The sequence below is a fragment of the Schistocerca serialis genome, chromosome 3 (genome assembly GCF_023864345.2).
Source record: "Schistocerca serialis cubense isolate TAMUIC-IGC-003099 chromosome 3, iqSchSeri2.2, whole genome shotgun sequence".
Lineage (NCBI taxonomy): Eukaryota > Metazoa > Arthropoda > Insecta > Orthoptera > Acrididae > Schistocerca > Schistocerca serialis.
The window spans coordinates 893,581,845-893,595,007 of NC_064640.1; the positions used below are offsets into that span (position 1 = coordinate 893,581,845).

The 13,163-nt window shown below is 40.7% G+C and overlaps 1 protein-coding gene and 1 long non-coding RNA gene across 7 annotated transcripts in view; one reads left to right on the forward strand and one right to left on the reverse strand.

Annotated features, from left to right (window-relative positions):
• Positions 1–13,163, forward strand: part of LOC126471137 (delta(14)-sterol reductase LBR-like) — an 887,948-nt gene that overhangs the window by 370,793 nt on the left and 503,992 nt on the right. For 2 of the 3 annotated variants that reach the window (XM_050099228.1, XM_050099230.1), the window contains one exon: positions 1,131–1,308. The exons of the other annotated variant lie outside the window; for it this stretch is intronic. In XM_050099228.1, coding sequence (XP_049955185.1) covers positions 1,131–1,308 — 178 coding nt within the window. The remainder of the gene's footprint in view (positions 1–1,130; positions 1,309–13,163) is intronic. 3 annotated transcript variants of the gene reach the window in all.
• LOC126471143 (uncharacterized) overlaps positions 1–13,163 on the reverse strand; it is a 611,803-nt gene that overhangs the window by 84,069 nt on the left and 514,571 nt on the right. The window lies entirely within an intron of this gene.

The window sequence follows — 13,163 nt, forward strand, 5'->3', positions numbered from 1 at the left end:
ACTGCTTGCAGTTTACTCGAAGAATGACTCTACAAGCTCAGATAATTAAGGTATTGCTGCTGCATAATAGCATGAGGAGTGGTGTTCAAGCTTTTCCTCGTGACAGACCCTTTGATTTGGAGAGACCTTACTTCAGACTCAAACTACAAATCATTTCCAGTTTATTTCAGTTTGCAACTACATGTGTTGACTGTGCTTGTTCAACACAAGTTTCAAGTGCTTGTACACACCTGTAGAAAGTTTCATGGCCAGCTGTGTACTTTATAGTTACACGGATTTCAGTAATACTCCCCTGTGGAAGTTTTGATTGGTTGAAAATTTCAGTAAACAAATAATAGCACTTTTTGTAGTATTTTCCAAATGCCAGATTAACAAACTGTGTATCTGCTACACTGAACAGCATGGTTGTGGATTTCTTGTGCTATGCTATTCTTGAAGCAGACACGCCAAGAGTCATACTGTTTAAGAAAATCAGACGATAGGAAAAGTACATCATTGTCAAGAAAGTACATCTCTTAATCACTGTGTAAAGGAAATAATACTGGATTTGAAATCACATTTTTCTAATGAACATTGATGTAAATAAATAAGCTTTCTCATGTTTGGAATTCCTGTCAGATTATGACAGTGGACCTGACTGACTCAAACCTGATCCCTTGCCTTTCTTTGGTTGTTCTTATATCAGCTGAGCTATCCAGGCATGCATAATGTTGGTCAGTGTGTCAGTCTCCCAGTACCTTTATACTATTACTTGATGAAGCTTTCTTGGTTTTTCACTCTTCAGTTCTATTTTTATATTCTAAGCTTACCCTCATAACTTTTTTTAGTTTTTCATGTGATTATTTCCTTTTCTGTGTTACATTTTGAAAACAGTAGTATCAATTGTAAACATGTGTCTGATGTATAAGGTGCAAGATTTATATACTGATTTTTATGAATTAGTAACTAAAATAGTTGAAAAATCCAGATGTGATGTGCACATAATAAGTCTTTTACATTATATAATACTTTGTAAATATTTTAGGGGTTTAGCAGGGAGCACTTGCAAAGGGATTACCTTGTTGCATTTTGAGCAATGTCTTTGTAATTGTATATAAATTCATTAACTTGCTCTTTTCATTGTCTATCAGGTACCGGACCCAACAAAATTTGAAGTATTGTTTCAAATGCAGCTTGTACTGATTCCTCAAGTGGCTGTTGGAATAATAATGCTTATAATTTTCCAAGCTTTACTTAGCATTGTGCCTATTGGCAAAGTTGTCAGTGGACCTCTGACTAAGCTTGGGATTTTGAAAATGCGGCTTAATGGTAAGCTATCAAGAAATTTTGGACAGGACAGCTTCCAAAGTGTGTGTACTTCATTAATGAGCTTTCTCCTGCTAGGATTACTTTTAATACCTGCACTGTTATCTTCAGGGGTATAATCACAGTTGAAATCACTTTGATATTTTGCTTTCTTTAAGTCAACAGATTAAGTTCTCAGGTATGCATGTCTAATTTTTTTCTTGAAACCTATCTGTTTATAGTAGTGTGATAGATCAACTGATCAGCATTTCTTAACAAACACCTGTGACACTTTTTCTTCACGGATTTGCTTGGAGCATTATGGGTAGTAGAGGAAACCCAATCAGCAAAAATAATAGGATACCAATTTTCATGATCACTGTTTTGTATCAAACGGTACAGAGTAGTCTTTTCTTTAATTTCTTATCAAATATCTCTCTGTTTAATTTTATAACTCTTCGATTTTAGTACGAGTAGACATACGGAACTTGTGCGATGCATGAATCTGTCAGATAGCTATTTATGACAGCCACAATGCCTCGATATACAGAAAATCTTATCTTGCAGCTAATTATATAGTTGTAGAGTGTGATTTTAGTGGCATCCTAAATTTCTGCTGGGGGGGGGGGGGGGGATCTGTGGCACAATGTAGTAGACAGTATAATATAGCCTCACCAAGCAAAGGGGCACATTGATTAAGACACTGGACTCCTATTTGGGAGGATAACAGAGCGAATGATCAGCTATCCACTTTTAGATTTTCTGTGCTGTACCATGAAATTGATATTAAATCCTATCTGACCCTTTCCTTTTTACGTTAAGGCCAGGTTGCCTGTGGTTATAGTCATACTGTCACCATTCCACCTGTCTCCCACTGGTCCCCTGTCCACACGCACACACACACACACACACACACACACACACACACACACACACACACACACACACCTTATGAATGACAGTCGTTAGGTCCAAACACCCCTGCACCCCCTCTTGACCTGCTAAATATGTCATATTGTATTTACCTGGGCTTTTAATAATGTTGTTATGTCTAAGAATAGTTATGCCAGTTGTTATCATTATGGTAGATGTGAATGTCCAGGTATGTACCTATGGATAAAATACCCTGATCAGCCAGAACATTGTGACCACTGACCTACTGTCGATATAAAGAATGTAACAGTATAATGAAAAGGATAGTTGCTGCTCACAATATAGCAGAGATGCCGAGTCGCAGAAAGGCACAACGAAAAGACTGACAGAAAGTTAACTTTCAACCAAGAAGGCCTTTGTCAAAAATAAACACACACACACACACACACACACACACGCGACCACAGTCTCTGGCGACTGGCTCCAGATGCTAGAAACAGTGGTCATGTGTGAGTTGTGTTAGTAGAGTGTGTGTGTGCGTGTGTATGTTGTCTATGAATTAATAGTATAGAATATTAATAGTATAGTCTTTACGCTTGCCAAAAAACAAAAAATCTCAAAGTAACTGCCAGGGGCCAAGATTAAGTCATTTTAGATACTATCATTGAGAATCCAATCGTGTCAACTACAGAAATGGGCAGAAACTTCCATCTGGCAGTGAGTGGAGTAACTGGCCTCTGACACTTTCATGTTGCTGGTTTCCATCACCCAAAGCCTGGAATTAAACTAGCCATTACATCTCTTCAGCAAGAATCTCACATAGTGTTAGACCTCCAGTTCCTCCCAGCTGGTAAAGACTTTTAGGACATTGTAGTATGGTTTGACAGAAATGTTTCATATTTTTATACTCATCTGGGCCTGCTGTATCGCATGTTCAGGTATGTTATTTCATGTTCATGTGAGAATGACAGACCATCTCTGAGGACCTAATAACACTCACTTTCCTCCAAATTGCTATGTGGCCATAGTGCAAAGTTGAAGGATAAGCTTTTCTGTTTGGGATTGACTGCCTAAATTTCATCAAGGATGGATGTGGAGGAATGCACCCATATGTTAGAAGAGTGTATGTTATCATTTGTCCCTGATTGTTTGAGACAGTGATCTGCAGCAATTGTGTACTAGAGGTATTCTTTGGAATTGTGTTCTTTTATATGTGGTAGAGTGTTAGGACATGTCAAAATATTTGTAGCTGTGTATAGTTCAGAATTACTTTCGTAGCTATTAAGGTGGTAATGGGGAGAGGCCCACGAGGAAGGCATGACCTGCATTCAACCTGTCCCATGAGCTGTCCCTGTAGCTACAGCAACCACTTTCAGTTGCCAGATTTTCAACCCCCACCATTATAACACTTCGTGCTTGTATTATGTGGTAGTGGCAGGCAGTTTGCTATCTTGTGGGATTGTTCGTAGTGCACTGAGATTTTGTTTCCCTTGTCTAACAGTTGTTATCTGTTGTTACACTGCTGTGAGATGCTGAAAAATCTCGGAAGCGAATTCATCAAATGTTAAATGTAAGTACACTCTCAGAAAGGCGCCTTGCGACAGTTGCTGAAATGTTGGAATTTTATAGTTGACAATGAGGTCTCAAACCCAGAAGAATTTTACTGACTGTCTCATCAAATGTTGTTGGGGGGAAGTGTTGAATGTCACTCTCTTGGCTAGGAGATTGCCGTATGAGGTCAGTTGAGAGAAAGGGTTTGTGTGTTATGTGGCTGCACCATCAACATTTGTTTTTGATAATGCTCCCATCCATTGTGTTGTTATGGACAAGATGCCTACCATGCCAGAGCCAAAGTAGGAGTCGACTAGCCTTTGTGTCATCAACACTTGAAATAAGTGTTAAAATATAAAAGGCTCTGATATCCTGCCATAAAACACAGATCCCCATATGCTAAATCGACAAGCTGGCAAAAACATACTGGCCGTACAGTAACTAGTCTGCCATGTTGTCATAGCCATTTCAACCCAATAGAATTTATACAGACACATATTAAAGATTACATTTCCAGCAATTAAAAAATGCGGTCTGCAGTCGAGGCCCTCTGCATTGAAGCTGTTAGGAAAGTCACCCCTGATGACTGGAAGAAAGTAGTCAGTCACACACAGCACATCATGGAAAAGCGAGGCAGGATGAAATTAATAAAAATAAAATAAGTGTTCATTATTGGAAACGATCATGTTGCTAAACAACAGCATTGACAGTGTCACTTCAGATGTCTACAGTAGTGATGAGAGTAACATTAGTAGAATTTTTCATTGTCATAAAAATTTTGCACAGACATATTCAGCTTGTGTGTTTGTGTGTGTGTGTGTGTGTGTGTGTGTGTGTGTGTGTGTGTGTTGTGGGGTGGGGGCTGGGTTAAGTACCTGTTGCAACAGTGTCAAGATGAGTTGTGTTCATTGACCTCGTTGCAGGTCAGGAAAGCGTTGCAGCATGGTTTCCAGGGCAGCTGGTATATAGAGCTGGGTTGCTGGCCATTGCAGATTCAGAGAGGCAGTAAGTTTATTGATCAGAATTTGTGCAGCAATCAAAGGCTTTGTCTTGCTGCAGTTAGTGTTCAGCGCTATGACTGGTCCTGGATGGTGGTGCTTTCTTAGCTCAGCACACTGCAGCAGGATGCAGCCAGTGCACAGAGCTGCCAGGCCAGACTTGCATGTCATAGTGTAGAAGCCAAGTCAGCTCCTTGACAGGAGCACCGTTTCACACACATGTGTGACCAGTCAACAGCTTGTGGTGGGGCTGGTGCAGGAGGCACTCAAGCCAACTGTTGACCAAGGACCCACGATGAAGGATGCAGTGTGAGCAGTCCACGGATGCAAGCCTGCGGCAGCAGATTGGGTACACGCAGAGTAGGTGGCAGTTCAGCAGCAAGCAGGTGCAGGTGGTGGCTGAGTGTGGGTTGCAAACCATGGACCCCCAGATAGGAGCCCACAAGTTCATTAAAGTTAGCTAGTAAATGGCTACCAACTGGAAGGCACCATTTCAGCTTCTGGCAGCAAAAGGACAAGGCCCAGCATACAGGTCAGCATCTCATGGAGGCAGTATCAAGAAGTAGATTGAATAACCCACATTGGGTCAATGACTGGTGGGAGTTGTACTTCTCAGAGCCGGCCGCACACGATTACAGATACTTCATAGCTTGAGTGGGTGATATTTATGGCCGTTTGACCTGCCCTGTTGTGGTAGTACATCATTTTTTACTCTAAAGACCATGGCAGTGACACAGTGCCATATGTGGACAGGGTGTAATCCAGCTGACCACTGCGACAGTCTGGCCCTCATCCTGTTTGTGTTGACAATGTTCCAGCCTCAGCAGCAGGCTGCGGGGCTAGTCGAAAGGCACCCAGACTTGCTTTGGTGCCAGGGCAGAGACTAAACCCTCACAATACCAAGAGGGGGGGGGGGGGGGGGTACTTTATGCCCACCTTTTGAAAATATTGAAATCTACTCAGGTACTTTATTTTTTCAAGTTTTGTAAAAATATTTATTGTGTTTATGAAGTGTTCTTCCAGATTCTATAATTGTTTTATGTTTTTTGTTTAAGCTTAATCAGAAAATTTAAATTTAAGAGAGGTGGCCATAAAGTCTCCCCCACTTGGTAGTAGATGTGACTTCCCACAATGGTCATCTTACTCCACAAATAATAGCATTACATGACCTTAGAACAAATGGACATTATATTTCTCTTGGTTGACAGCAGCAATGGTCTCAACAATAATTTCTTTCCCTTTGGTTCTGTATTGTCTGTATTGTTTCCTGTTCAATGGTACTTAGTCAAGTGTTAGATACAACTCTGATTGAAAATGTATCGACAGTCACTTACTGACAGAGAAATATCACAGATTTTGGAAGAATCTACAGATTCTCAAATTGAATTTGATGAAACTGAAGATGTTGTGAGTGAACCTAAAGAGGAATGTCTTGTGCACAAAGATGTGGACAGTGATAGAGTACCTACAGATGCTGAAGATGATACCTGGGCATCTGAAACTGATGATGACACAGCTCTCGAGGTTAGTGACAAGTATATTACAAGTACTGGAAAAATTTATAGCTCGAAACCTCCTCACATTAGAAGACGAGTAGCACAAAACATAGTGACAGAAAGAGAAGGCATAGGGGACGTAAGTAAAGTAGAACAACAAGATAATCATTTGAAAAGTTTTTGTCTCCAGAAATTGTCACCATCATAATAAAGCATACCAATGAAGAGGCATTGAGGCAGAAAATATCCAAGACACACAGACTTGAATTCATGGCATATGGAGGGCTACTTATTATGGGGAACGAAAACAACAGTAAGTCATCTGTTACAGATTTATGGTCCTACACTTCAGGAAGATTTGTTTATACTGCTACCATGAGCCGCACCAGATTCCAGCAGCTTACTAAAATAGTAAGATTTGATGACTGAGAGTCGCAAAGCGATTGCAGAAAACGTGGTAAGTTTGCTGCAATACGAGAAGTTTTTGATAAAATGAATGAATTACTACCAAAATATTATTCTTTTGGGATGCACACTGTTATTGATGAAATGTTGTCATAGTTCTGTGGCAGGCGTCTGTTCAAGATCTTGAAGGAAAAACCCGGTAAATACAATATACTTATACACATGCTCACAGCGCTAAAACTACACTCATGCTCATAGATTAAGGATAATTGCAGAATGTGGTGCTACACAATGTGGCACTACACAAAACTGGCACTAATAGCATAGGCACATAGGGAACACACACGGCACAGACCTGTAAGTCCACGGTATTGGTGATAAGATGAGAAAACCATCCCGAAACACATGTGCTACAAAACGCCACTGTTTCCTGCCCATGAACTGCGAGTGTTAAGGTTCTAGTTGAAAAATTTGGGGACAGCTTTCTGCTCACTTGGCCACAGTTTACAGGCACCGGTTTGAAAGGCAATGGCACATTTCGGCTCCCATCTTTTGAAGATTTAGTCCAACAGATCCTTGACTGGGATAATTTTTGAAAATCATGTAGAATACATCTTTACATTTTCACATTTATGCACATTTTTATTCAGGTTTCTCTTTTGCTACTGCAGCCTGAATCACAGTGTCCAATGACTAATTCTTACAAGGGAACCTCTCCATCGCACCCCCCTCACATTTAGTTATAAGTTGGCACAGTGGATAGGCCTTGATAAACTGAACACAGATCAAGTGAGAAAACAGGAAGAAGTTGTGTGGAACTGTGAAAAAATAAGCAAAATATACAAACTGAGTAGTCAATGGGCCACATAAGCACCATAATGGACTATGAGAGATTAGGAGCGCCGGGGTCCCGTGGTAGCATGAGCAGCTGGAAAACGAGAGGTTCTTGGTTCAAGTCTTCCCTCGACTGAAAATTTTACTTTCTTTATTTTTGCATAGTTATTATCTGTCCATTCGTTCATTGACATCTCTGTTCACTGTAATAAGTTTAGTGTCTGTGTTTTGTGACTGCATCGCAAAACCGTGCGATTAGTAGACGAAAGGACATGCCTCTCCAATGGGAACAGAAAACATTTGTCGCAAGGTCATAGGTCAACCGATTCCTCCACAGGAAAACACATCTGATATATTCTATACTGGTGACAGCATGTGCGTCACATGACAGGAATATATTGTCGACCCACCTAACTTGTACACTTGGCGAATGGATAAAAAGATTCTTCTACCTTGCCCGATTTAGGTTTTCTTGTGGATGTGATAATCACTCCCAAAAAAGTGATGAAAACATAAGAGTTTGTCACATAAACTGAAAATAAAAAAATTAAACTTTTCACTCAATAGAAGATTTGAACCTAGGACCTTTCGTTCCGCAGCTGCTCACGAGACCACGGCGCTCCTGCGTTCCTATTGTCCTTAATGTTGCCTATCTTCCCTTGAACTACTCAGTTTGTATATTTTGCTTATTTTTTCACAGTTCCACACAACTTCTTCCTGTTTTCGCAATTGATCTGTGTTCAGTTTTTCAAGGCCTATCCACTGTGCCAACTTATAACTAAATCTGAGGGGGGTGCGATGGGGAGGTTCCCTTGTTAGTAAGGGCGACCCACTCAGTTGTCACATGGTGTACAGGGAGTTTGGAAGGGTGAGCAGTTTTCTACCATAAATGGATACAGGCTGCACAGATGAGAGTCAGAATCCAGACTGTACCTGAGGCTGAAATGCTTATTACCTGAGTTTGTGATGATAAATTACTGTGTTATTGTTGCACATGCTGAAGCAGCTATTAGCTCATCCAGATGGTTAAGGAGGTTGGGTGCTAAGGTACTGTTTACGAAGTTCAAATTTTGGGGGAGGTAATATATCTGGTTTCTCAGGCCAGTGTAATAGAGGACATGTTATGTTTAAAATTGTAGTTCCTGTTATGATAGCTAGAAGATAGAAAGTTGGTCTTGAACTATCACATATTGTACTGTTTATCAATATGCTGCCACCTTGCAGCTTCAACCATTCTGTACCCTTAGGTCATCCCTGCTTGTAACAATTCACAATAACTGCTGTTGGATTGTATAAGCGACTTGCTTTTTAGAAATAGGGTTGTGGTGCCAGAATGGGCATATGGTGGCTTGCTCTTGCTGGCAACGCCAAAGCTCACATAGCAATATTAGCGCATGGTTTTCCCGCCTTGCTTCCCATGCTGTTCTTCATGGGCCTTGTGTTTTTGCTGGTGGCAATAGCATGATAAATTTGGTCATTGTAGTGGATGGCTTATCGTGGTTATTGTTCGCTGTAGAGATATTGAGAGTACTGGTAGCCTTGAAAGTTTTACTTACTCTACGTTTAATGTCTCTGAAATTTTTAATAAGGCTATTGGTAAATCATATTTCTACTCCTCAATACCTTTTGTTCTGAGGACCCATTGTCATTGTAAGGATCTGGTGTTTGTGAAGCTGTAAAACTTGTTTGTGATGACAGTATATTACCATAGATAAAAAAAACCTGATCTCCCCTCCCCCCTCCCCCTTGCAAAAAAAAAAAAAAAAAAAAAAAAAAAAAAAAAAAAAAAAAAAAAAAAAAAAAAAAAAAAAACCTACATATTAATTTTGCCAAAAGCACACAAGTGATTCTTGGTGTTGTCGCTCTCAGGGGCACTCTTGGTTGCTCTCTGTGAGAGGCACCCCTGTGCATCTTTGTGAATCGCAGCTCAATTGCATAGCACAACACAGAACTGTATGCTGTTGTGCAGGTTGCCTATCACAGTTGCTGACTTGAACAAATTTTTACAGTCTCCCATCTGACCTGGTATGGGAGAATTGTATAGTACACATGCTGCTTGATGCTGGGTATTGCTGCTTGATGCTGGGAACCAGACTAGCACATGTAGGCATGCACATTCGGTGCCAGCTTGGACTGTCACAGGGTGGTAACATAGTGATAGGGTTTTCCTGTCTGGAGGATTAATAAACTCTAGCACAACTGGTATCTCTTCATGTGCTTTATGTAGCCCACCACAAACTTTCAGGGATTTTAGAATTGTATGCCGCTGCTACATACACCAACGAAGAATCCCAATCATTGCTATAGCTATTTGCATAGTGGCTTAGAATTTTCCCTCTCATTTGATGTACACATTCAGTTCTTCTGTTAGCCTGTGAGTTTAAAGAGATCATCTCAGTTTGTGAATAAGCAACAAATGGCATAACTTCTTCAGCAATGCTAACATAAATTTGGTGCCCTGATATGTGATTTTGTTTCCAGAATACCAAACTGTAGTAACCAATTACGCATCACTACGTTTCTACTGTGGCAGTTTGCCGGTTCTGGATAGCAACCATCCACATGTAATGTGTAAAATGATCTACAATTGATGAAGGTTTCTCGGGCTGCCAGCCGGATGGTAGTGTTGATTTTTCATGACGTTACGGGAAGTGTCATATTGCCCATCTTCTGGTGAAGTGTCGAGATTCACAGAGTGTGGGATATTTGTACGCGCGGTCACTCCCCTCCATTATATCTTGGGAGGCTGTGGTGGACCAGCAGCATGCGCGTGGTGGTGGGGGTAGCCGCCCCGGCGGCCGTGTTAGGTTACGTGCTGCAGTCGGTCCGTTCCCACAGATAGGCTGGTAATGTCCTTGCCAGTTGTAGTGTGTGAGAGGTCATGCTATTCCTGCAAACCCTTGGATAAATTTGCTATAATAGTTTGATAATCCCTAAAAGACTGCAATTCCTTGCCTGCCTGAAGAGGTGTTGGAAAACTCCATACAGTGTTTACCAGTCTTGAACCTATTCTCATTTCGTCTTGGCTTATTAAATGCCCAAGTAATTCACTTCTTAGTGCAGTTGCTGAAAAATGTCCCTCAACCAATGCACATCCCCTTTCATATTCCTAGCAAACACAACAATATCATCCAGATACGCCATACACTATTTCGGCTTTAGTCCCTTCAAAAACTGTCCAACTACTGTTGAAACATCACTTGTGCATTTCGTAGACCAAATGACATTTTCCAATGAGGTACTGAATAAATGCAGTTTTTGGTTGGTCCTTGAGTACTATTCCCAGTTGATGGTAGCCACTTATTAGATCCATAGTGGAAATATGCATACAGTTTCCCAAGTTATCAAGGGCTTCTGTTATATTTGGTTGGATACTCGCCTGTAATCGTACGACTCTTGAGGTATCTGTAGATGCTGCAGAACTGATACTGCTTCATTCCCTCAAGAACGTTTCTTGAGTACTATCACCACAGTTGCACCCTCTAGGCTGGTACTTGCCTCAATGATACCATTGCATAATTATTTGTTAATGAATTTCTCTATTACCAATTTTAGGTGATGGGGCACCCTGTATGGCTTAAAGTACACAGGTGGTCGATTCCTAAATTGGAGCCTGTGCTTCGTCATTGGGATTGGTGGTAAAGGGCCATGAACTTTATATAGATCATCTAATTCTAGCAGTAACTTCTCCATAAGAAGTCCCTCCATTCTTTCTTAATGCTTCACTTTTTCATGTAATGCAGTTATACTTGCAGCTTGGTCATGGATATGGTCCGAACATATCCATCTAGATCAGCTTTGTCTAGAACATCTAAATTGGCAACCAATAATTCCGTAGACAAACTGATGATGCCATCAGTATCACAATTATTGAAATCACTGGGCACTTCTCGTTCGCCACCCATCTCCTGTATGCATACAGTGCTTCTGTACACAAAACAGTGTGCTTCATGTAGCTCATAATTTTCCTCCAATGGTTCCATCACACAAAATGTGTTTACAGATAGTTCTGTTTCTACATTTGCTCATTGTAGTTTCCCTATGCCTTGCTGTACTTTATCATACAGATTGGTGTTCAGTGGCCGTGCACACGTTTTAACTGATTCATGGGTCACGAGTGGCAACCCTTGTGGCAGTATGTCATCGACAGAAGTTTTCAAAGATTGAACAATGTTTCCATGAGTTATACAATATGTTGTCCAAGGTCAGTTTTAGTATGATGCTTATACAGGAAACATGGCCCTAGGATCACGCAGTACCTTTCACCTATATGGGAAAAACTTCCATAGTTTCCTGGAATTGCTTTGATTCCACCTGAAAATTTAAACACTGGTGAACCTAGCAACTACACTTTGTTACCATTGACTCCCCATACATCTATAGCATAGAAGGTTTAACTGCATGTTTCCCGTGAGGTCCAGAGTTGTCTCAGACATGTGAGCTCCTGAGTGTAACAAAAATATATGCTCCCTACCATTTGACAATGTTGACTGGAATACTCTCTTTCAAATTCTAAAGGCGGCACGGGTGAAATACAGGGAACGAAAGGCTATTTACAATTTGTACAGAAACCAGATGGCAGTTATAAGAGTCGAAGGGCATGAAAGGGAAGCAGCGGTTGGGAAGGGAGTGAGACAGGGTTGTAGCCTCTCCCCAATGTTATTCAATCTGTATATTGAGCAAGCAGTAAAGGAAACAAAAGAAAAATTCAGAGTAGGTATAAAAATCGATGGAGAAGAAATAAAAACTTTGAGATTCGTCGATGACATTGTAATTCTGTCAGAGACAGCAAAGGACTTGGAACAGCAGCTGAACGGAATGGACAGTGTCTTGAAAGGAGGATATAAGATGAACATCAACAAAAGCAAAACGAGGATAATGGAATGTAGTCGAATTAAGTCGGGTGATGCTTAGGAAATTAGATTAGGAAATGACACACTTAAAGTAGTAAAGGAGTTTTGCTATTTGCGGAGCAAAATAACTGATGATGGTCAAAGTAGAGAGGATATAAAATGTAGACTGGCAATGGCAAGGAAAGCGTTTCTGAAGAAGAGAAATTTGTTAACATCGAGGTTAGATTTAAGTGTCAGGAAGTCGTTTCTGAAAGTATTTGTATGGAGTTTAGCCATGTATTGAAGTGAAACATGGACGATAAATAGTTTGGACAAGAAGAGAATAGAAGCTTTCGAAATGTGGTGCTACAGAAGAATGCTGAAGATTAGATGGGTAGATCACACAACTAATGAGGAGGTATTGAATAGAATTGGGGAGAAGAGGAGTTTGTGGCACAACTTGACAAGAAGAAGGGACTGGTTGGTAGGACATGTTCTGAGGCATCAAAGGATCACAAATTTAGCATTGGAGGGCAGCGTGGAGGGTAAAAATCGTAGACGGAGACTAAGAGATGAATACACTAAGCAGATTGCTGCCCAGGAGATGAAGAAGCTTGCACAGGATAGAGTAGCATGGAGAGCTGCATCAAACCAGTCTCTGGACTGAAGACCACAACAATAACAAACAACAACCATTTACCATGCTGGTCAAGCAACATTCTGCTTGACATAGATTATGCAGCATTAAAATTCACTGGGAGTACTGCTCGGCAGACTCTGAGCTGAATACTCATATTCCGCCCTTTACTGTTATGCCCTTTACTTCTACACTACTGGCCATTAAAATTGCTACACCAAGAAGAAATGCAGATGATAAATGGGTATTCATT